Below are 26,009 nucleotides of genomic sequence, written 5' to 3'. Positions count from 1 at the left end.
CTGCAAACTTCTTACTGTAACATCCTGATTTCTGCCAGATTATCAACTTCCTTGATTCCCTGGGAAAGTAGGTTGGCAGGCTTTTGGCACTTCTCACAAAGGTTTTTAGTGCTGCCTTCTAGTGCCAGAGGGAGAGCATACTATGGTTCTCTCTGTTCTTCCTTTATCTTTAGTGAATTCCTCTAGGGTAGATGGTGGGACAACAGTCTCTTTGCAATTAGGCATGTCTAAGTAATGAGTTTTACTTTTTATTTCCATGATCAAAATGTTGAATGTATTCCATGTTCCTCCTACCTGCATTGCAGAACCCTTTGGTTTGACTTGAAATATTTCACATAATGTGAAAAAATGACTGCATGTTTTTCCTTACCATTTGTATTGGATCTGGCTGGGATGTAGTTAATTTCCCAGCAGCCCTCACAGTGCTGTGCTTTGCATTGGTAGCTAGAAAGGTGTTGATAATGCACCAGTATTTTGGCTGTTGCTGAGCACAGCATCAGTGCTGTAACATTCTTCCCACTCAAATCGAGGGCAAGATCCTGGGAGGGGACACAAGTAGGCCAGCTGACCCAAACTGAGCAAAGGGATATTCAATACCATATGACATCAGCTCAGGTACAAAAAGCTACGGAAAGGAGGAGGAAGGGGGGGACATTCACTGTTTACAATGTTTGCCTGCTGAGAAACCACTACATACGCTGAAGCCCTGCTCCCTGGGAAGTGACTGGACATCATTTGCTAATGGGAAGTAGAGAATAAACCTGGTTATTTTCCTCTTTGCTTGTGCGTGCACAAAACTTTCACTTTTGCTTTAGTAAACTGCCTTATCTCAACCTATGAGTCATTTTCCATCTTGTTCTCTCTCCCCTGTCCGACTGGGAAGAAGAGTGCTACGGTGGGTTGGTGGCCCTGGCATCCAGGCAAAGTGAACCCATTACACCATTCTTCATCCCTTTCATTCTATAGTCTTTTTCACACACTTAAATTTTAATGCCAAAAAAAAGATAAAGAAAAAAGTAGTGATTTTAACATGTCAAAACAGAAGAGTTTTACTTCTTTTGAACCCATTCCTCTGTTTATTATGTGCTGAAATTATCACTAGTCTTTGGTACAGCAGAAACATTTTTAGTGAATATACTATTCTCCAGAAATAAAGATGTTTGTTGCTATCTACAATTGTACTTGTCAGAATTTTACCCATTATATCTTGTATATAGTTACAAATTCATATTTTTTTTAAGCATTCTGAAGTAATAAGACAAGGAAAGCACTTTTCTTTTTAAGTGCTAACTTTCTTTTTGATGGATAATTTTTACCTGCTGTAGACAGGAAGGTTTTTCTCATGCACTGTAAGTTATTAACCTGATTTCAGTTAGGTTTTACATATGTTGCACATTTCTTAGCATATATCGCTACTGTGCCTCACTATGGGAAACAGTTTTCATTTTACAATCACGTTCATCTCTTCTGGCAACCTAGTGTTACAAATATTTTTAAAATTTCTTTGACTTATGTAACAAATGCTGAAATATTAAAAAAGACTACAGAAAATGTTGCAGAGTGTACAAATTGTTTGTAAAAGTACACTGTTTTATACAGCAAATACTTTCGACTAACTATAGAGAAGTAGGCTATTGATCACTTATAAAATACGTGGAATTTAGCATACAAATTTCAGGACTGTTTTAGTTTTTTTTCTGATAATGCTGCCAAAATAATTCCAAGAACTTGAATTAGGTTGCTAATATTTTTGAAGTAGTCTTTCCGGATGATTTTTTTCGAGATATTATCTGAGTGTGGTTGAGTATTGTCTTTATTTAAAGTTCTTGTGAAACTGCTTGAAGGCTTCTGGAAGGCAAACAAGAGGAAACAACTCATATTTTTGCCCACTTCAGAAAAGAATGAGAAAATATACATTGCAGCGATTTCATTTGGGATCTCTGGTAACTTCTAGAGTTATTAACAGCTGTGTCTTATAACAGGGAGGTCTGGGTTGTAGGGCTGAAGGTACAAACCTACTTGCTCAAATTTGTAGTCGGAAGGAGATGGTCAGCCTGGTTCCATTTGAGAGAGAAACGAAAGACCTGTATTTCTTTTTCTTAGTAAGCAGAACTTCTGTTGAGAAATTGGTAGTGGTTGCAAATGTAGGTATAAAGGAGCTAAGAAAAACCTCCAGAATTTAGGTTAATTGTGTGAACTTAGTTATAATCTTAGGTATTGTGACAGTGTCATTATGAAAATGATTCCTCATAATATTTTTCTGATATTTTTGTCATTGAGGCACACAGGAAACTATGCTGCATCAGAATACCACCAGTATGCTGTGAATATGCATGTTGTCTGAAGAGTCCCTACCTTATTAATTCCCAAATATGGAGGGTGCATGGTGCAGGTTGTAAGGTGGCAGTGAGGCTGAATGCCTGCTTTGAATTCCCTCTCTACCTCTCTGCCACTGCCGCATGAGTTGCTATGGGATGCCAAGTAAATCACATAAACTGACACAGTCTCATTTAGTCATTAATCATGTGTTACTGATTTTCTTAATGCTCAAACTATGGCACTTGTGACCAGACTCAAAGCTGTATAAAGTGTTCACCACTGCAGTAAGATATAATTGGAACAGTGCTTTAAGTATGTGGAACAAAACTGTTAAGTGTACTTGACATAGAGAGGTGTCCAGAATGGCACCCAGAATTAGTATTAGTCTCTCTTTGCTTATTTTCTTATGTGAAAATTATAGTCTAACCTAATCTTGCAAAGATTATGAAAAAGAGCAACCCTGATATTTGCAGGGTAGTAGGTGCCATTGCAGTGAGTGATGAATTGTGCACCTAAGCAAGAAAGCTATTTATCTTTTGTAGGAGAACATGCAGTGCTTTTATTTATTATATTTAGGCCTGACCCTGCAGAAGATTTTGTTCTTTCTCTTATTTAAATTATTGTAAAATAGAATTCTTAGTATAGTGATCAAACAGTCTGTGGGAAAGTATATAATAATTAGGCATTATTGTTCAGTCCAACACAGTTTTAAAGCAACACAACCTACCTGCCTTTTGAAATGAAAATACTAAACCACCAAGCAATTTATTCTAAACAAGTCTCATATCTTAATCTTCATTCTGTTTATTTACTTAAGCTCCTCTTTGGAGCACTATATGAAGACTTTACAGTCTTTATTACTTAACGCTCAGAATCTTATAAACTAAGGAAATAATATAATCCCTATTTGATGGATTTGGCAGTAAGATATCTTATGGTCAAAGTAAGCCCATACACATTAAAAGACATCAGTGTGTGAAAGGTAGTGGACTTTAATTTTGAGCTTATAGGTGCCAGGCTTTAGATTCTGGACCAAACTCCTTTTGTTGTGAATGACACCTCAGAAAGTGTCATCCAAAACAGCTATCCGGGCAGGCAGAGTGTCCAGATTGTCCTCTGTCATAGCCCTCTGTCCCTGCCCTCTGCTAACCAACAGGGAATTTTCTGAGTCCAGGGATAGGCCTGTGATGGTGCATCTAAGGTTCCTCCGTATATTTCATGTTCGGTGGTTGTTGGGTGAAAAGCAGAAGCAGACCCAACATTTGGAGATATCTGGCTGCTTTGGCAATACCTGTTGCCTCAGAATCCCTGAGAGACCTGGACAAAGGCACAGGTAATTTCTGAAGTGTATTCCAGCTTGGGGGTGACCTTGGTGTGAGCCATGGGGCCCTGGCAGTCCAGAGCTGTTCTGGCAGAGGCAGAGGGAAACTTTACGGGCAAAATAAAACTGTGTTTAGTGTTAGACAGGAGACAAATGAAAGTTTGCAGCATTGTGGTTTTTGAGCTTTGGTACCTTGGCTCTATCTCAGACACTATTAAATACCTTTTCTGCATTTGCCAAAAGACACACATTGTAATGCAATAAATTGAACCTTGATTTTCCTTGTATCTACCTATTATTTTCTTCTCTTCAGTTGTCATATTTATTATTATGGATGCATTTGGCCACTGTCAAATTGAATGATTTTTTGCAGACTTGGTTGGCTGACTCTTTTTTTTTCCTAGTTTGCTGGTACAGTCAGCTGTGCCAGTAAAGCAATTATGCAAAATTGTGTATAAAGGTTTATTGATACAAAACAGTGTTCATCACAAATCTAATTGTGATTCTTAATATCCTTCAACAAACTAAAGGTTTTGAGACATTTGGATTAGCATCTCTGTGGCTAATATCTATTTTGTTAAAAAATATATTTAATTTAGCAGATAAGGGAACATTTAATGTACATGCTACTGTTAACTTTGAAAGGAAGCAATAAACAAAAATAGTGACTTGGACGGATTCAGATAATGGTTTATATGCTTTCAGGTGGTGATTATAGGAAGTCTGCTTTATTACATATCTCATTAGGTTACATTGTTGCCTGTTTTACATTACAAGTGATAACTATGTATGGTTGATGGTGCACTGAGTCTAATACAACACAAAGATTAAAGATGGGCACTGTAATGAAGCAAATAACGTGTCTGCATACTGAAAACAAAGAGATAGCAGGTTACAACAGAATTGATAGGTACAGTATTTGATATCTGGTTTCCACTTGGATAACTGAACTGGTTACTTTCAGTAGTAAAGCAATACTTGGTAATGCTTTCACTGAAGCAAAAAATTGCATTGGCTTTTCTTGGTCCATAGTAGTGTTTAGAAACATTCCAAAGCTGACATCTCTCCCTCATGTTTGCATTGCTATTTTCTGATTTCTGCCCTACTGCTTTCCTCAGAACCCAGGCTGGGATTTAATCCTACCACAGAAAGTATTAGGACTGACATTTAGTAGAGTCTCATTTGTGTCAAGGCGTTATGTACTGCAGGGAGAGACCTTCTGCCAGTTATTAGAGACAAAGGACACCCTAGGCAAATGAGGAGGGAGAGTGAAAAGTGGCTCTCCTTTCTGTCCCTTTCTTGGTTAACAGTTCTTGGCTGTATGTTGTGTTTGCACTAAGGAAGTGTTAAGGACTGTAAGGACAGGGAAAAGGGAAAAACCAAGAAGTGCTTTCTGCTACCTTCTTAATCAGGGTCAGACTTGGATGCAGAATTATGAAGGTGAGTTCTTTTCAGTTGGTTCACTCCAGGTAGTCAAATATGTGAGCTGTTTTATACTGAACAGAGCAATCTGTAGCTTGTATAAACAGCTTTGATTTACTGCTTTCTGAAAACAGAGGCCTGAAGCAGTCAAGGAGGTTTCAGGAATGTTAATTGTTTGTGTACATGAATGAGCTTATAAATGGTTGTTTTTGCAGTCTTCCCAAAGCTCATCGAGGGTAACTGTGTCACTGCCAGAGAAAAGAGAATGATTATTTTCTTTTCTTCACAGTCTACTAATATTTTCAGGGCTTGATATAATGTGCCTTTAACAAACCATGAACTTCTCTCCTACTGAGTCACTGCATCCTGCCTACATTCAGTGTAGGCAGAGAACCATTATACTAATCCACTCTCCCATCATATCTCTAGCAAACACATGTTTTCTTCAAATATTTATTTTGATGCAAGGAGTGTTAAGTTTTTTATTTGGCAACACAAGCAATTAGGACTTCTAAACTTTGTAACTTTAATTGTGGTAGTCCTGGTTTTCAGCTATGACATGTTTTGAGAAATGTACGACAGTCATATTTGGCTTTAAGGTAATAATCCTGCCATGTCACAGCAACCTTAGGATAATTCATCTCTGCAGATATGATAGATTTAAAAGGCAGATGCTGAAATTATTGGTCTTTTGCTTTGTTTTTTAACAGGTACGGTTATATGCAAGGCCTGATGCAATCAGAAGAGGATCAGGGGACTATGCTCTAAATATTACAAGGAGTCTCATTGAATTTTATGAAGATTATTTTAAAGTGCCCTATTCCCTGCCAAAATTAGGTAAGATTTTCTTCAGAATGTGAAGTTTGTCCAGAAATGAGAGATTAAGTCAGCTATTTTAAAGCAATTTTAAGGCTGTTATGTATTACATTTCAAGGTAAGAAATATTTGGATTAATTTAGAAGAATTGATAAGGAATTTTTCCTTGCAGAGGAAGGGAAGCCAAATTTTTCCTTCTCCATCTTGGAACTGAAAAGATCACGAAGCAGACAGTACTTATGTTTCTAGACAAGGAGTAGAGAACTTGAGACCTTTCACTGTTATGTGGGTTTGTGGGGATTTTTGTTTGGTTTTTTTTGATGGTGTCTATTTTGGTCCTTCCATTAGTTAGCCACTGGGAGATATTTGTTCTGCAATATTGTATCTTGGTGCCTCAACCTTAGATGGGGAACAGAAGTGAAAATATTTGTGGAGTCTGGGAACCTGTAACAGTGCAAGACTGGGGTTTTTTGTTGGGTTTTTTTATGGCTTATGTGGTTTATTAATGATGATTAGTAGACAAGCTTAATTGTCTTGTTGATTAGTGAAAGAATTGCTGTGAACTTGTTTTGCTGTGACCCCAGAAATTTCTATTACATTTTAAAAATAATTTCTTCTCATCTTCCCTTTTCCCACAATCAGTTTTTCTCCTACACACTTAAATACCTTACACCATATTATTACACCCTCCCTCCTTTGGAGTATGTTTGATCAAGATCCAGAAAAATCTATTGCTCAGCAGCAGAAAGAGAGCTTCTATTTGATCAGAAGTGTTAGAGTTGGAACCACAGGTTCCTCCCAGGAACTTGGGGTTTATTTCATTAAATCTCTTGCCTGCTGAGTAGCTTTTATTAGACTTTCAGCTAGTGGTGTAGGAGATGGATAAGGTAATTGATGTTGCTAGATGAGGGTATTGCATGATGATATGCGCAAACTTTCTGTGTATGCTTTCATACATGACTTCAGGTATGTAATGATGATTTGTAAAGGAAGTTATAGACTTACAGGGGCCAAAAGTTTAGCAGGGAAAAATAATCAAGAATTTGATTATAATATAAAAGATGAATATAAAAGATGAAACAGAATGACTTGTGTTGGAACGGACCTTAAATATCATCTAGTTCCATCAAAACATCAGAACATCCAAACATCATTACTTCAGGTAGTTTATTGAGGATGGCAGCTAGCAGCAGACAGTAGTGACTGTATCTGCTTCAGAGTATCTTTCAAAATTGCAACATATGGTCTTTAAACTCAGCATGCTGTATTCATTGTCATTATGCTGTGACATTATCTTTTAAAAATATTTTATTGGAAACGAGTGTGTTCCAGTTTAGATCTTTTTGGAAAAAAACCAGAAGGCACAGTCACAAGTAAAATTGTATTTTTTCATGAAGTATTTGTAGTGAAATTGTTAGTAGGAGATACTGCTTGAAAACTTTAGCTATTCTGTAGTGATACTATAGAGAATAATTTCAAAAGTTTTGTGTACGACAATAAGGTTAAATTTATTTATTGTAGATATAGGAAGAAAGGTTTCAAAACTCTCTCAGTGATGTAAATATTTTTGAAATTTTTTTTGCATATGAATACAGGTATATTTGTTCCCAGTTCATCCAATCACTGATTGTTATATTTAAGCATGTACTGTTGTCTTTAACCTGAAAGAGTACTGAAGTTTTATTTTTTTTAAACAGGAAAATGGAAGGGTAGAAAAAAATAGTCTGATGGGTGAATAGAAGGACTAAAAATGGCGACACTATAGTCTATTATGATAGGGATTTTGCAGCAGTATTAAAGAATTTTCTAAATGAAAAGTCAAAACAACATTAGCGACAGCAGTGGAAAAACCGTGTGCATAGGAAGATATGTTGATACTGAAAATGCACCTGAGCTTGTCAGGCTTAGGACACTCACCTGATTCACTGCTGTCACTTCTGCAAAGGATTGAATACTTTATTAAGGTTTTAAGAAAAATGATAATGTTTTTGTGGGACATTTTAGGAGTTTTTCATTTCACTTCCAAATGTGAAAGTGGGAGTGAAAAATGAAGAATGTACTTCAGAAAGCTTTTTAATGTCAGCATCAGTTTTGTAGAAAATATTCCATTTCAAACATAGAAGTTTTAAAAAAAATTGTTTCATCTATTGTTCAGCTCTAGCAAAACTGAACTTAAGCAAATATAATAATTTTGTTTGAAAGTACAATTTATGTTTACAAAATAATTCTGTTGTTGAAATACTGGCCAGTTTACTATGCAGGTGCTGTACTAACTACTGAGTGTCACACTGTTAGCGTCAGTGGTGTAATGCTGCGGGATGTGAGTGTTAGAGTTGCAACCACAGGTGATCCTCCCTGGAAAAGGGACCTACAAGCCTTGGCAAAGCTCTTGGTCATCTATGTGGTCCATTTGAACTCTGTGGTAGGAGTATCTGAGGACATTTAGGCTCCTCAGATGTATTGCTGTATCAGAGAGGTCTACGTTAATGTGTTCCCTTCTTATTCATTGAGGTCCATTTCCAAGGATCCTTGGCACTTGAAACTAGTGCTCTTCATCTGATTTTGTAATAAATTGGCTAGTGTTCTCTACAGGAACCACTTTCTCCTGACACTCTTAACTCCTGACTGTTTTTGACTAGACTTTCATACTGTGCTTACATGCAGTCAGATGGCTATGGCCAAGCTTTTTTAGATCTTATATGGCCTGTACTGGCCATATAGATGTGTTTACCAATCGATGTGAAGTCTGCTAATGAATGTGAATTGGGAATTGAATCACCAGTTTCCACAGTTAAAAGTTCTACTTAGCTTGTAGGTCTGTGCTTTTTTCCCCCACATCATACTCTGAACTGGGAGGTGCTTGTGTAGAGTTTCAAACCAATAATTTTTATATGAATTTAATGTCTAAAAAATGTGTCAGATCTTTTAAAAAACCTAGATTTTCCCAAGACTATAATATCATTATAAACACTAGTTAAAATGATGGGTAGATAAAGTATTGGGTTTTATTTAATCTAAAAAGATATGCAGAAGGGTTTTTAATTGTGTTCCTATGGCTGGTGAATATAAAATATTTCTGTATTTATATCACATAATTATTTTTAATCCAGTTTGCAATACACAAAAAATGCTTTGTATGCATAGAGCTTTTTCTTATGAGGATCTTCAAGGCTGGAATAGTCTTGAATTTTTCCCTCTGGAGTCCTGACCAGTTGCTCTTTTGAAGTGCACACAGCTTAGAAATTTAAAAGGAAAAAAGAAAACCAAGCCAAAAACCCACATCAAAATGGAGTCTTCAAAGGTCAGAGTAAAACTCACATGAGGAGGAATGATAAGGTAATCAAGCACTCTTTACATGTGGACAGTTGTTACTCTTAAGTTGTGAATGATTTGAAGTGTAAGGGCTGACTGCCTTTTCCAATCAAGACTGGAGGGTCACCCAGTGTCGTTAGCAGGTGGCAGGTACAAAGACCACAAAAAGATCACTGTTAGTGGAGCAGGTGGTAGATTTGTGCAACTCCTTATCAAAAGAGATGGTAGATGCAAAAAGATTATAAAAGTCCAGAGAGACATGGACAAGTACTTGGAAAGGTGCTCCATGGGAGAAAATCCCATGGCTTGAAAACAGAAGCTAGGAAATACTCAAGTGAGTGCTGTTTGTTCTTCCCTGGTCTTATTCTGTTTGTGACTTCTGTTGGAGAGAATACTGAGCAAAGCAGTCTTTTTGTCTGAGCTGGCAAGGTTATCCAATACGTTCATAATCTTCCAGTTTCCCGAGAGTTTTTATTAAAGGGCCACAAAATCTCTTTTCCAGAATGCTTTATGTACTGGAACTGGGGAACTTTATAAGGCTCCAATTATGAAAGGCTACAAAAACTTCATGTGTGGTGCGTAAATGAGCCATTTGTATGAAGATTTTTGGGTTTCTGGGCCTCGGTTTGCCTCCTCTTAACAGCATTGCAATATCATTGTGTTAGTGGGAGGTGTTTGCTATTTCTCTGAAAACTTGTTTTACAACTCACTTTATTCTGAGTACTGTATTTAAATATCCATGCAATTAGCATAACCACTGTGGACAGTGTAAAGGAACTCGGATGTCTCAAGGGTTGGACATAAAGTGCCTGACCCAAAGATGCTTTGCTTGGATTCGTTTAACTTTTGGTACTCAACTGGCATGTCTAACTTAGCAAGCTGATTGCCCTAGCTTCCTTATTCGTCAATAGAAGAGATATTCCTTTGGATGGTTTGAATCTTATATGGGCAAAGTCTCCTTTTTGAGCTGCCTAAGTAAGAGGAAAAATGTTTTATTAACCCCTGAGCTTAGTTTGTCATCTACACCCTTAAACCTTCACGATGCGCAGACTTGAGAAGGAGACATTTAGTGGTGCAGAGCTGTGAATAGGATTGGGAAGAACTTGGATTTCTCAGACAGCTTTTCATTCCCTGTAGAAAATGTCCCAAAAAGTGGAAATATGAACAGCTGAAGAATCTACCTTAGGGCATGACTGCATATGTTACAGAGAGACTGGATGAAAATCCCCTAGCTGTTTTGTCTTGAGGTCAGTGAATATGAATCAATATGTAATTTATAATTACTGTAATTTGTGAGAGCACTATTAAAAGCACTGTTAAAATATCATAGAATGGCCTGGATTGGAAGGGACCCTTAAGATCATATAGTTCGAAGACACCTGCCATAGGCAGGGACACGTTCCACTAGACCAGATTGCTCAAAGCCCCATCCAACCTGACCTTAAACACTTTCAGGCATGGAGCACCCACAACTTTTCTGGGCAACCTGTTCCAGTGTCTCACCACCCTCATAGTAAAGAATTTTTTCCTCATATCTGATTGAAACCTACTCTCCTTCAGTTTAAACCATTCCCTGTTGTTCTGTCACTACATGCCTTTGTAAAAAGTACTCTCCGTCTTCCATGTAGGCTCCTTTCAGATGTTGGAAGGCCACAATAAGGTCACCCCAAAGCCTTCTCTTTTCCAGGCTGAACAATCCCAATTAGGCCTTCTCTCATAGGAGAGGTGCTCCGTCCCACTAATCATTTTGGTGGGCCTCCTTGCTCCAACAGGTTGATGTTCTTGTGTTGGGGGCCCCAGAACTGGATGCAGCACTCCAGGTGGGGTCACATGAGAGCAGAGTAGAGGAGCAGAATCACCTCCCTTGACCTCCATTCCCTGATTGTTAACAGTTAATATTTTGGTGAGAGAGATTGCTGCTGCCAGTGCCATGTGAGTCATTGCAGGCCCAGAGGAAGTGTTAGGATGCTGTTGTATGTTGGCCAGGTGACTTACTGTGTGTGAGCACTAGTGATTAACTGTTAATTTTGATTTAAGTGCTGTTAAGTGCCATGGGTTATCCTGAGAACTCTTAGCTGCTGCTTCTGCTGGCCTCCAGATGAGATTCTGTTGGGCCCTGGCTGGCTCATACTTGACAGTTTCACATGGCTTTTTTTTTTTCTTTAAATAACTTTGAGCATCTCAATTTGGGTTGTCACCCATGTTTAGGCACGAGAATTGAAGCCTACTATTTTCTTTGACCAACTACTTGAAAGAAGCATAATGCTTCTGCACACAGAGGACTATTTGTTGATACAGGTCATTCCTACACAGAATGAACTATGTTACTTCTACCTGGGCCTTTATGAAGATTCTGTTTTGAGATTTGTGGTGTGCTGACTGTGGTGTATTTTTTCTTTTTTTTTTTCTTTTTTTTTTAATTTCTAAGGTATGAGTACTCCAAAACAGCAACCAATCAGGACACTCTAGGGAAAAGCAATGTATTCTCTCATAACAATGCTTTGAAATATGCAAAGGAACTGTGAGTTACTAGACTGAAACAAACCGCATAGGAAATCAATCTACAGTAAGATATTAAGAAAGAAGGGAGAAAATAGCCATCACTTAGGACTTACTGTATTGCTCTAAACTAATTTTAGTGGTAAACCAATTATTTCCATTAATGAGTTTAATACAGCTCACAGTAGGCATTGTATCAGGTTTTGGAAGTTTGTTAAGGGACTTGATCTCTCTCTGTTGCCTTAGCATGGCAAGTCTGATATTGTTTGCAGGAGATGGGATATGTGTGGGAATAAAGCAGCTTTGTATAGAATAAAGATGAATGGGCCCTGGTGGAAATAATCCTCTTCTGAAGGAAACGTTTTCCTTTCATTATTTAGTTATTTTCCTCTCCTCTTAATTGTGGCATGTATAGAAGCCGTACCTCTCAAACAAGGAAAGTGTTCAGATAGGAGCACTATTGCCAGTAGCAGTTCAGTCAGGCCATAGTAAAAAGAGGATGACCGAATCTGACACTGTCCCCACTGGCTACTCAGTTAAATCAGCTTTGCTTTTAAATGACTAATTAAAAAAACCACAAAACCAACCAAACAAACACAAACAAAAAACCGGATGATGCTGTTATGAGAGGGTAACAAGATGTCAAAAATTCCCTGGAAATGTCAGGGTTTTTTTTGAGCCAAGAGAATCCTTCATCTGAATGTAAATAGATTTTTCTTAAGCTGCTCTTCAGTATGTCATTTGAGCAGTTAGTACCAATGTAGAAGTGTGTGTGCTGAGTTTCTGCAGTATCTATTTTTAGTTCTCTACCTTATGAGAAACTAGATGCCTTCAGAAAATGATACATTTTATCATGAGTTGGGAGGAAAAGATCTTCAATGCAGAGATACCAGTAAAGGTATCTCTGTTGACTACAGAGAGAGGAAACTAATATGGCTAGTTTAAATTTGATCTCTGATTCATAAATGGCTAAAAGATGAGGTGAATCCTTCTGTAGGATTTATAAAATGAGGTTAAGATCTCTGGCAGACAGAAACTCCACAGAAGTTATGGGAATCACCAGAAAACTGTGTGAACTTTTATTGGTATGAGACAGTTAAATGCCTAAAAGCACATGAATCCAAAATACTTTCTAGATAGCTGTGGGTGAAGTAGTTTTCATTATAGCTCCTTTCACTCTGCTTGAGCAGAGCTCTCATCCCTGATTGTCTTCTTCATGGCTGCTAGTGATTGTCTTTTTGTTAGCTTAATCATACTGTTCTTGACCAGAAACATTCACTTATGAATAAAGGTAGTACTGATTTCTCCTGCAAAATAGTATTGTGGGGATCAGCATCCTCTTGACCATGTCCAGCTTTTGAACTCCCTTTATTTTTAAGAGAGTTTGCAGAACATTTTTGATCACCTGTTAGATATGACAGTCGACAGGGTTCATCAGAGACTTTGACCAGCAGCTGAAACCTTTTACACCAGCAACTGTAGCTTTGTCTTAAAGGAGTTTATGTAGAAAAAAGCTTAGGCCTTGTGTCCACAATGAGCTTCATGTTTGTACAGGCAATGGGAACAGTGGTTTTTATTAGGACAGGGTCTGTATGTCAGGATACTGGGAGAGTTGCTTTCTGTGCATGGTATGACACTATGAAAGTTAACATGCAGACAGAGCTCAGAGCTGCATGGTGGAAAAACAAACATAGAAGGGTTTGGAAAAAAGATGAATTATATCACTGAGGATACTATGTTAGATTTAGATGGTGCTTAAGAAGAGGGGTGTGTGAATCCTTGTGCAGTGTGTAGGAAGATTGGATTGTAGAAGGATGGGCTAAACCAGGAGGTTTTTTTTCTTTTGAAAATTGTACTATAGCATTTAATTTGAATGAAGTAGGTAATGTGGTTGGTCTCTATCAATTAGAGTAGTGAGGAGAAAGTAGTGGCCTTTTCTCTCAGAACTGAGGTAGAAACCAAATACCCTCTACATCTGAAACAGTACAGAAAGGTTACACGATCTGCTCAAGTTTATTGTCTTTTGGTGGAAAAGACTGTTGTTGACCTAGTGAAAAATATAGTCATATACAGTGAGTGTTGTTTAAACAGCACCTTCAAGAGAACTGCATATTCCCAAACAAAGCTGATGAAATAATAGTAATGTGTTCATAAAGACACCATTTGAGTAAATATAAAAGTTTACTGAGGACTTACTGAACTTTCTGTTATTTTGGTTCATAGTCATATGACAAACTGTAAATAAAGATGATTTCAATTCAGTTCATGAAGGTTCCAGTTTTTATTTAACTCTGCAGTTTCAAGTGGAAGGCAGGGAGGAATAAGGATACTATGGTGACTTCTGTTTTTTCTGTCTTACGTGTGAAGTAGAGGCTTTCCTGAAGAGTGAAGCTCAGTAATATCAAGGTATTGTGCTGGTGAGGAAAAAAAAAGTGGCAGATTAGGGTACTGTCCACATCAAACACAAACAGAGTTCACTCAAACATTTTTTTAACATGTGTGGTTTGAGTACAGGACAATTCTGTTATTCTTTAAGAATTTTTGGTGTGAATTGAGACAGGTAGTTTTACATACTTCAGCAACAGCAATTTCTTTCAGTAGTATTTTCTCATTCAGCGTTGTGGTTTTTGGCCTCCCCCATTTGATTTTAAGAATGAAGAAGGCTCAGTTTCAGGCCGGACTCAGAAACAAGTTCAAATGAGTCTAATGGGAAATATAAATCAATACAATGGAATCTGTTTTCCAGTCCTGTCTAAAAACATGTCTTCTGTACCAGTTTTCACCCTGCCTAGTGTTGTGCTTGTTGGACTCTATAGTTACTGTGTTGGCTTGCCAGAGTCATGGAGGAGCTAATGTCATGACAAAGCCTGTTCAGACTCATCTTTCAGAAGCACAATTTTAGTTAGCCTGAGAGTCACAGAGCAACACCGGTATAGCCTATTTCCTTGATCAAGGCAGGCAAGAAAGCCTTAAAAGACGTTTCTCCTGCATCTTTCCCTCATTCAAGGCACTTAGAGCTGTTAGGGTTTGCCTAGCTCCTTGCCCTCCTTATTCAAAGCCTCTCAATGGCTGGAATGACAACTTCCATGAAAAAAAGACCAAAAGGAGATTTCAACAATAGTTGCATTGTGTTGCTCCTTTTGCAGAGATAACTATTGTTTTCACAGCAATTTCAAAAACATTGCCATCAGTTTAGTGCTGATTATTTGGACTTCAAAGAATATGTGATTTTATTAATTTTTTCATATCAATATCATATGCTGATATTTTCATGAGAATGAAAACAAGTGGGTTCTGGTTTTTGTTTGTTTGTTTGTATTGTTTTTTTTTCCCTGCAGCACTGGAGAAACATTCCTATTAACTCTCCATGTTTTCAGTTTTAGAAGGATTGTGCTCCTTTGGGGTAGTTTGTTATGCTCTCCAGATGGTATTGTGACAAAGTTTGTTTTCCATTAGATGCTGATTTGAGGGCAGCAAATATATTGCTTTGAGAAACAGAAGTTTTGCTAGGCCCAACTCATAAGAAAGCACTTTGCCCACTACCTCACTTAAACTGATTTGAATTTGCTTTTGTTTATTTTTGTATGTTTGTCTTGAGGTATGCATATATGTATTTTTTTAAAATGTTACCTTATTCCCACCTAGCGTAACACCAAGGTCATGACACCTCCATAATTGTCCCTACTAAGGACTTTCTCCTTCACTGTGGACCTCATGCCATAAGGAAAATAGATAAGGGAAGTATACACACACACAGGAACACACTAATCTATACAGCTCATATTCTTCCTAGTAAATGTAAGAGGTATGCATTACTGCTGCAGTGAGAGTTACAAAAAAGTTACTGCCTACTGAAAATGTCCTGAATATTAGAAATAGTTAAAAGTCTCTATGTAGATGTGTAAAAATGAGCTTTCACATCTTTCTTCTGTTCTGTAAAAACCCCCTATAGATACAGACGTAAAGAAGATACATTTTCATATATCAGTGAAGAGCATGGGGAGTTTCTTTCAAGAGATTATGACAGGGTCTTGAAAAAGATCATAACGCATTAAAGTGGGACTTAAGTAGGCCAGAGATTTCTGTTCATACAAAAGATGTGAAAAAATGTATGACTACAGAGCTGAATAAACCTATTTCTTCTGCCTAAATTCTGCTGGCTTAGTTATAAACCTTCCACCTGTACTAGTTAGTTTCTGTAAGCTACTGAAATTCAAAAGAATGTATGTGCTCACCTTTTATTGCTTTTGCTTTTTGTAACTGAAAATATATCCTAACACAATGAATTACGCTACGTTTGCAGCTCCATGCCTGAAGCAACTTCATTTTTGCGTTAAGGAATCCAATGATTTTCATTGTAAAGATGAAAATTTTAAGATGGCTGAACAACTTTCATTTGAACAAGTGAATTGTCACTGTACATCTTCCACCCCCTCCTTCCTGCCCTCCCCCCCCCCCCCCCCCCCCACTCTCCGCTTCCTGCTTGCTGGCAAGCGTCTTAAAATGGTAAATGGACATTGAAAGAATCACTTAATAAAAATGCTGTGGAGGTCTCTGCAGGTACTGCTCAACTTGCTTTCTGTGTTCTCTCTTGCTGTGTATGAATTCTCCTTTTCTTCTAATTTATTTAAACGCCATCTGCTTGTGTATTTAAACCATAACATTTCCTGATTCAGGATCAGGTCTGTGAAGACTGCTATTTCCTTCACTCTCTCTGATTCTCTTCGGTAACACTTCTAACAGAGCTGTCCTCGTGAAGATGTGTATTTGTCATTGTGATAGCACGCTTCAGAAAGTGTATTAAGCTCAAACAACTCCCACTGTTCAACTAAAAAATATGTTCCTTGTCATATGCTACTCTTCACTGAAATTAAACTCGGGCAGTGTTTTAGTCTAGAAAAATCAAGTCTTTCTTGTTTTCCTCCTGGTGCGTTCAGCTTTGGCAAAGCTGAGCATAGTTCTACTGTTTTATGTTACTGGGCAATTGAACCTTGGAGTGGGTGGGAGTGGGAGGCAAGGGGCCAGATGCACAAAAGAACTTAGAAATATATTCTGGAGACCCTTGTCATCAGTTTCTGCAGCTGTTGCTGTGTCTCTGGGGGCCTCAGATAAGTCCTTAGAAATTGTTTCCAAATAGTCCTGGAATTTGTGTCCTTGTAACTTTTCCCTGAGCTCTGCAACAATAGGGGAGCAGTGGAGTGGAGTGGATCGTGCGAAAAGAATTCCTTATGTATTTTATTCAGTAGGGGGTTTGCTGTATCATGAACACTATGACACTAGATTTCCTTTGAAAGTCATGATGTAAAAGCACAGGTAATTTGACAGAACTTTAATTACACATGGCTATGTTTATGATGTGACTCCCAAGCAGTAGCAGAAGTCAGTGGTTGAATTCCTCATGTGAAAACATGTGAGATGTTTCCATTGTGGTTGTAGTACATAAGCATATTGTAATCACTACTGTGTCTTCACACATAATGCATTTTGGAAATGGAGAAGTAGCACAGTTCTGTTGTCCTATATAGAGGCACAGCCAAAAGCCAAAGAGTGTTGAGAGGTGAAGGCAGGCACATGTTTTGCTGATCAGACCTGTATCTAATACAGGCTTGTCAGACAGAATTTGGGTATGCATTGAAACAGAAGGCGGCTGGAACTTGCATCCTTTTATAATTAAAGTATTGAAGATTAAGATTCATGTGAGGGACATAACAGTGGATGCAATATTTCTTGCTTTAAAACTGGTCTGAGTTGTTCTTCCTAAGGTGCTAATTCTCAGGTGTGGAAATATATAAAGCTTCAGAAAACTGTCAGCCTTAGATAACTATGTAACTTAGATACATAGAAAAATGCATTATATGTCTATTCACTGCTAATGTAAAAATGATTTCCTAAGCATCTCTTCTCCATATTCTTGAAATGTTTTAAGCTTTACTTCTGTCTTATGGTAGTGACAGACAGTTGAATTTTATGAAGAAGCAGGCTGTTACTCAGTAACAAACGTGTTAGAAATGCAGTTTTATGCTTCATGCCATCTCTCCAAGTTTTTCTGTAGAAGCTGTACAACAGTTTCCAAGTGATTAAAAGGATGTGAACTGTACAAGTTATGACTGATAACAAAATGATCTAATGTAGCTCTTAATAAAACCTTCCAAAGACAAGAATGTTGTCAGGTGATACCAAAGGATATTCAAAATTGCTCTAAGTCGGTCAGAGCAACTATGAACAGACAGCTTTCTGTAATGCGTATATTGTATTTGGGGACAACCGAATGGAAGTCCAGCCCCAGAAGAATTCTCTGTTTTATCTCTGCCAGTCTATTTCTTAAAAAAACCCCAAAACAGAAGAGGAAAAAATTGCTTGCTCTTTGCAATCAAAATACAATTGCTGTGATAACTCTTATATGGAGTAAAAAATGGTCAAATCCAAGTACACAGCTGAAGAATAATCTAATGTAGCAATAGTGAAATGGAGAAAAATAACACTACAAGTCAATATAATGTAATTTTAAATTATAAAAACATATCTTCCTACAAGTAGTTCTAGGCTCTCAAAATTGTACAAACACTTGTCTGTGAATGTTTCTTTTAATATTAATCTATCTTTCCAACCATACATATGTACACATAGACACATGCAAGCTTATGTATGTATTTTCCTGGCTGTATTTTATGATGGTAATCCTATAGTTAAGGTTGTAAAAATATGTATCTATAGATAAAATTCCAGTTAGCAGGTGTCAGACTTTTATGGAGGCTCTCTCAAGCTATAGTTCTCACCTTTCTGCTATCCTGAGTAAAGGGTCTAAGTCTGAACATGGAACCAAGAAGTGTGGACCACGGGATAGGGAGTCTGGGAACAGGGAATCTTACTTACAGTCATGAGATGAGTTTGGACGTGTGGATAACTAGAAGATCGGGTGTGCTGGGTTTTGCTGGTGTAGAGTTAATTTTCTTCATGGTGGCTAGTATGGGGTTGTGTTCATAAAACACAGGCATGTTTTTGTTATTGCTGAGCAGTGCTTACACAGAGCCAGGGCCTTTTCTGTTTTTTTTACTGACATGCTGGCAAGGAGACTGGGGGTGCATGGGAGACTGTGAGGAGACACAGCCAGGACAGGTGACCCAAACTGATCAAAGGGATATTCCAGACCATATGACATCATGCTCAGCATATAAAATAGGGGAAAGGAGGGCGGGGGGGAATGTTCGAAGTGGTGACATTTGTCTTCCCAAGTAACTGTTATGTGTGATGGGGCCCTGTTGTCCTGGGCATGAACTGGCTGAACACCTGCCTGCCCTAGGGAAGCAGTGAATTAATTCCTTGTTTTGCTTAGCTTGTGTGCATGGCTTTTGTTTTCCTTACCAAACTGTCTTTATCTCAGCTCACGGATTTCAAGCTTTTACTTTTCTAATTCTCTCCCCAGTCCCTCTGGTGGATGCGAGTGAGGGGCTGCATCGTGTTTGGCTGCTGGGTGGGGTTAAACCATGACATTGGGGCAGTGACATTGATTGTGCTTGTTTTCAGGCTTTTATCTGAGGATCCCATGGTGAAGATGGGTCCTGTTCACTGACTGTGGGCTAGCTGTCCCGCATTTCAGAAGTCTTCTGACCTTTTTCTAGCTGTCTTCTCCACTTAGAGATCATCACTGCAGTCCTTTCTCATCAGGCAAGCAGACTCTGTCCTACATGCAGTTTCATAAGACATTAACTTTAGTGGTGTAAAGTCATTTTCTTCCCTTTGATTTTTTTGGGGTTATTTTTAACCAGCTCTTTCCAGAGAGCTGTTTTTCAGGCTGGTCCCACAGTTTAGTTGCACTGCTGAGAAGCTGCTAGTGCTGGCCTATGGGTGCAAGACAGTATGCACGAAACTATAACCCTGGGAAGATTATAGTCACAGGTGGTACAGCAATGTAAAGTTAAGCGTAAATCCAAAGTAACTCCTAAAGTTTTAATGTGTGTTGTATCTGTGTTATCTAAATCAGGGACCTCAGCATCAGAAAGGTTCTGGTTGCCATCTCTTAGCAAAATAAAGGTGGAAGAGTCAACTCACCTGGACAGAAAAAAGTGTCTTGTACTCTACCACCAATGGCTTGTTTCCATTATTCAAGTAGTCTATAAGTAAAAGTTGACAGATATAGAAACTGTAAAATTATTTCTCTTTCAATATTCATATTTAGGAAGAGGGCTCCTACAGAGAGGTAATAGGACTAGAGATAATATAAATGTCTCCATATCAAAACTTTTGACTTGACAAGCAAGCTGTTTTATATTTTGGAAGGTAATTCCATGCAGAACTAGTCTTTTGACAGCATGTTCTTTGATCTGTAAGACTGGCGAGCTTCACTGAAACTCATTTTAACACTCCTAGCTAGAAATTTACCTTCACATCCAGGGCCAGGGCATTTTGACCTAAGGATTATGAACAAGTCCAGCATAGTGTTACTCTTTCTTTGTGTGAAGATGGAAAATTCCTGTTAATGTTGGTATTGGTTCATGGTATTAAAATATAGAACTGCTCATGTATATTTAAAAGCTTTCTTGAATGTCTTTATCCGTCTATCCTCACCTGTATGGGATAATGCCTTTCTTCAAGTTGCTAAAACCTCACCTCTGATGTAGGCCTTTTCTCATGATTGACACTTTTTTAGAGGTGTGTATGGAATACCCTAATAAAGAAAAGGTGTCTTCGTCATCCTCTCACAAATCGGTCACAGGGGATGCATTCTCAAATGCGTAGAGTATGCTGCGTTCTTTCAGCGTGAATGGGTTGCATTTGTGGTATAATTTATATCACAAAGGTGCCCCTGCAAAGATTCCTTCTGTCTTGTTGTAGCAGAGTTATTGAAAAATGAAACAGCAGATGCACACATTGGATTTTATAATAAGGAAATATTAGATCCTTGGCTTATTTTCTCCTTTTTGCTATGCTGGGGAGGATTGACTTTGTAGACTGGTTGCCGAGTGTCATAATTATAGGACTGATTGCCTCTGTCATCTTCTTCTGGAGTGTGCCATTTTAGGATGGCAATGGCCTCTGAGTCAGGGTGTTCTCTCATTTGTACGTAATACTTTTCTATGGTGTACTATGGTTTTCAGACTCAGTTAACAGGAAGCTGAAGCTGAATCCTGTACGTGAGTGTTTAAAACTATCATCTGAGATTTACTTCAGATTTAAAAGTTCTGTGTACTCAAAATGCAATAAAGTTTTAATGGGTTTTAGCAGCATACTGAGATACATATTCTTTAAAAAGAATTTTTCTCTAGCAGTTAAAATAGAGATGAAAAAGGATTTCCCCCCCTTCCTTTATTTATCTCACTTGGAGTCCCACTTTATGACATTTGGGATTATGAATTTATTCAGACTTTATCTTGGGTGTTTGGTTTGCCAGATAGACTGAACTGTTGAATCTGGGGATACTAGCTTCTCTACACTACTGTGTTAAGTTCTGCATCCCTGCCAACATGATTGTGAAGGAGTTGTAGTTGTAGCACACAACAGCATATAAATAACCTTTTGTTTGCCTTCTCTGCTCTCAACAATATTTTTATATCCACTGGAGCTGTTCTAACATTGAACCTATCTCTCCATCTTTAAACCTGAATGTGCAGCTTTTCTCTATTACAGCAATCTTTACTTAACATCTTCCTTTCATGTTTTTATACATTGTGATGAGCATTGAAATGGGGAATCCCAAGTGCTGTTAGACTAGAAATTCAGTTCGTGGTTGGAGAGCTGCCAGGAGCTGGGATGAGTTGCAGATTTGAGAATCAATATGAACTGCCTGACTTTACATGTGAGCTACCACCTGGTTGTCCTTGGTACTCAGTATGCATACTCGATTTATGTTTTAAATGGGGTTGCACCTAAATGTATACTTTAAAAAGATGATTTCAGACATGAAGATAATATTCTGTCTGCTTGATCTTAAAAAGATGTCTCATTTAAGCCTTGAAATTAGCATAAATCTGATTTAGAATGTTTTTAGTTAAGATATTTTATTCAATTGAATCAGACTTCATTGTCTTCCTTTATGTTTCTTTTAGATCTTGATGTAATTAACAAAAGTTAATTTCTTTTCTTTTCCAGTTTGCTGTCCAAAGCAAAAATATTACACAATTTTAGAAGACAAGATTGGGGAGTTTTCTTATTCTGTATTTCTGTAGACAAAAAGTTTTTTAGAACGAGTTCTGAGTGTACAATTAAGGTATACTGTATGATCAGTGCATATGGGTTTTTGCTTAAATTTTTCATTACTTGTGGTCAAAAACTAAGTAAAACATACTGAGATCAGATTCTAGATTTTTTTACACTCATCACTATTGATTAATGTACCATGCTACTAATAGCACATTTGTGTGTTGTGGGCTGCCTCAACTAGGCTGTAATCCCATCAGCTACCATCAATCAAACATGTCTAGGCACAAACAGAATTTGTATGGAGGCTGTCTTGTTGGTAAAAACATCTTTTAATTCAGTTCTTGATGTTCTGCTTCTGACCAACTCAATTCTTCTTTTGCAATATGATGAAATAAACCCAAAGAAGTCCTTCGCCATGTCGTGCCTTTAAATACTTGCCTGTCTGGGGAGGCATAAATCTGAACTTATATTTGGTGAAATTTCACTAATAGTGTAAATCAATGAATCTCCAACATGTAAACCCCCACTAAGACAAAAGTGCTTCAGAATAATAAGTGATTAAGTCAACACTGAAGTGCTATAAATTCTATTGTTACTCACTCTTATCCAACCTATATTCTATAGTTCAAATAAAATACTATTTGTAGTCTCATTTTTTCTTAAATGAAATAATACTGTCAGATGCTCAGAATTTCTGTATATTGTCTGTTGAATATATGTAGTATAGAATATGAAATGAAAGTCTTATGTTGTACCATAAATGGCAGAATAAATGACATCCCATATATATTTTCATATGGTGATGGGTAAGGCTGGAAGAATATCTTTGTGACCAGAAATATTTGACATTACGGAGGACAGTGGATATGAGGTTGTAGGTTTTATAAGAGCTTGCAAATTTGATTTATAAAAAGATTATCAGTGTTGCTAAAGGGATTTTCTTGAATAGGCAACATTAGAGTGTAGAGTGATATCCAAATATGTTAAAAACATTCCCACTGAATAACAATTGGAAAAAGATTCTTGTATTTTGTGATTAAAAATAATACTATTGATTTTTGTTTTTCAAATAGCAGTAGACATTTTTGGAAGAAAGGTAGTTTTAAAATGTATCCAGTGGGTTTTTTTTTTAGCCTGTTAACTGGCACACCCTCAATGGACATAGAAAATAGCTATTTTTTCAGTAAGAACGTAATAGAAGAGGAAGAATTGTGCAACCCTATACATTCAAATGAATAATTTGCCAGTGGAGATTTCAATTCAGGAACAATTTCAACAAGTCATGTGTTTGAATTTAAGTACGTGGTTATTTTTTACTGACTCAAAACTTATATAAGTACCTTTTTACCCTGAAGTTTTAAATACATAGCTGGGAGATGCCAACAGGTGATTTCTATCTGCAGTGGTATTAAATGTATGGAATGTTTGGTAGCTAACAGATGTCAATACCAATGTGCTTACAGAAGAAATGTTTAAAATTCATGTAATAAAATATAAATGAAGAAAAAGTTGAAATAGATGCATTTTTTTTTTTTTTACTTGCAAGAGACTTCGCTTTTGAACAAACGTGTAAGCTGACCTTTTTTCGTATTGATTGTGCTGAGGTTTATAATTCAAAAAAATGGAAAAAACTTGAAGGGTAATGGTTTGCAATTGACTGCAGTAAGCTTTCATTGCAAAAATATGAAAAGTACATATGACAAATTTCAGTCACCTCTTTCCTGATACCTGGTTGCAGAAGAAATAATTTTTTTAGATTTCCTTCAATAGTAAATAAGAATTTTGTAAAAGAATTCATGTAATGTAAGGTGCTTCAGACAGAGTTTACTTTCACTTGTGTTTGATGGAATTTTTGATATGGATTTTCAGTCCTAGATTTTCAGTTTTAAGTAGTCTTTTCTTCTCAAATTGTTAGCTGGATTCCTGGTTTATGTGTTGCTGCCTGCATGACAAGTAAACTGCAAATTATACTGAAGTGCATGTGCAGTTCATAAAAAGGTGATCTACTAATTGATGTGTTATACTGTTAGAGATCTGTGAGTAGTAATGTTCATGTTGGTGAATGGTGCAACTGTTTGGGGTCACCTTCTCAACTGATACCTGCCTGAGGAATCTCTGGCTCTTTTGGAGAGCACTTCAGTGTAGTACGGCTCTGTACAACAGGATTTTCCCATCCTGGAAATGCAAATACCAGTAGCAAGAGTAACAGACCAGTAAACCTTTTCATCCTCACTAGGGTTTCCTTGAAATTACTGCCTTAAGGACCAAATCTTAGGTTATTCAAATTAAAGAAAAAATAAGTTTGCTTTCCAGACTGAACTCTTCACTTGTGCTTTTGAATCCATGGTCTCTTTTTGAGTCCATAAATCTGGGAAGTCTTCCCTGTTGGGTCCTCTCAGACTTTGTTTTGGGGTGTGATTATGCCATACATTGACAACTTTAGGAAAAGTCTGGATTATGAAGCAACTCTGCCTATTTCTGCTTATTCCCATTCTCCCCACACATGGGCCATTAAAATAGTTATTAGATACTGCTGTAAATCAGCTTGTTGAAATGACGCAGGTTAAAATAAGCTGCTGGGAAAGATTCTTGTGGATCCTAGGATCTTTTTAAAAGATAGACATGAAATTTCTAAAAGATACATGAAGGGAAAAAACCACCTTTTATCAAAAAAATACCCTCCCCCCCAATACCTTGCATATTAATATGAGGGAATATCTCATGAAAGAGTGTCCAGAATCATTAATTCAGAATACAAAAGCAATGGACTGAAGTCAGCATTTCTCTAAACCAGATTTAGAATCATTGTGTGGTTCTTTGTCAGATCCTTTTCTAAGAGTAAGAGTTTTCCTATGATTGTGTTTTTTTGTTTGTTTTGTTTTGCTTTCTGCCAACAAACTGGTATTTTATTAGCTTTCAAATGTTTTTCTGTGTGTACTTGCCATTTCTGTGCAAAAGCATATGTAGTTTAAGTAGTTAAAAATTTGTTTGCCTTTTCAAGTAAGCCTGAAATGAGTCACCACTTTTCAATGTTAAGGTATCTGGAGATATTTTATTGTTGCTAGCAAGTTGTTAATCAGGTGAGAAATGTTGTTCCTCTGTTTTTTTCCCCCCTCTTTCTCTGAGATCTTTCATCAAGCTCGTGTTGACAAGACAGCAGTGGAAAAGGTTGTTGAGAAGGATATGGCTGTAGTCACTTGAAGGACTAGTATAGGAGCCCCTGTGCACTGACATCCAAAGATATAAGCCAAGTAAATTATGTAAAAAGAGGTAGAATCATTTGCCATTGACTTTTTACCGGCTGAGAAAGGAAATTGTCTTTTCTATCACATTGTGGAGAATTTACATTATTTTGTTAAATGATTTCTAGATAGAATAAAAATATCTGGAAGAAATAATCACAGAGGAAAGCCCAAGGGATAATCTTAAGATACAGCAAAATAATTGAATCTTTAGCTATATAGGTTGTTTGAAGCATGATTCCATGCCCAGAGGAGTCAATGTAAAAACCTGAAATGGTTTCCATAGACATCGATTCAAAACTTTGAGCTGGCAGAAACAGCAAGCCAATTTTTTGCAACTGTTCTCTGCATAAAGAACTATACTCTGCTTTTATCGAGCAATTTTATAAATTCAGAATTTCTTCACAAGCTCTAATCCATCTCTTAATGCTAGGCTTAGGACCAAAGAATGTTGTCTGACCTTTGTTGCTTTCTTCTATGGCTAGAAACAATCTTTACTGGAGGGAAACACTACAAAAATCCCTAGAAAGAAGTTGTCTCTTTATATATAGTAACTGATTGTTTCTTCCTGTGTCAAACTGGGGAGAAAGATTCTCCAGACAGTAGAGTCTCTGTGCAATAGCTGAATGAATTCATGTCCTTCTCTGAAAGTAGGTCCTCACTCTCATAGGAGACTCTGGTAGATGAGCTTCCTAAACCGGTCATGTTGTTCATGTGAAGTAGGTTTATTGTGCTTTTGTGTTTTAGTTGGGGCTGTGACATTGCAAAAGTGAGGTGCTTGATGGGCTACTGGAAGAGAGACTAATATTTTGCTTCTAAATGTTGTTAGAGGTAGAATTGTGAAATTTGGTGAGACCATATGGCACATGGCAAAAACCCCTTCAAATTTCACTGAATCCCTGTTCACTTCGTAGTGATCAAAGTATCTGACTCCAGGTTTA

The 26,009-nt window shown here is 37.4% G+C and overlaps 1 protein-coding gene across 2 annotated transcripts in view; it reads left to right on the top strand.

Annotated features, from left to right (window-relative positions):
• Positions 1-26,009, top strand: part of TRHDE (thyrotropin releasing hormone degrading enzyme) — a 205,178-nt gene that overhangs the window by 34,440 nt on the left and 144,729 nt on the right. For both annotated transcript variants that reach the window (XM_027661969.1, XM_027661961.1), the window contains exon 3: positions 5,773-5,899. In XM_027661969.1, coding sequence (XP_027517770.1) covers positions 5,773-5,899 — 127 coding nt within the window. The remainder of the gene's footprint in view (positions 1-5,772; positions 5,900-26,009) is intronic.

Source organism: Corapipo altera, unplaced genomic scaffold (genome assembly GCF_003945725.1).
Source record: "Corapipo altera isolate COAL_440 unplaced genomic scaffold, ASM394572v1 1, whole genome shotgun sequence".
In the NCBI taxonomy this organism is placed as follows: Eukaryota; Metazoa; Chordata; class Aves; order Passeriformes; family Pipridae; genus Corapipo; species Corapipo altera.
Note: the sequence above shows the minus strand (reverse complement) of the source record. Positions and strands in the feature narration are given on the sequence as shown.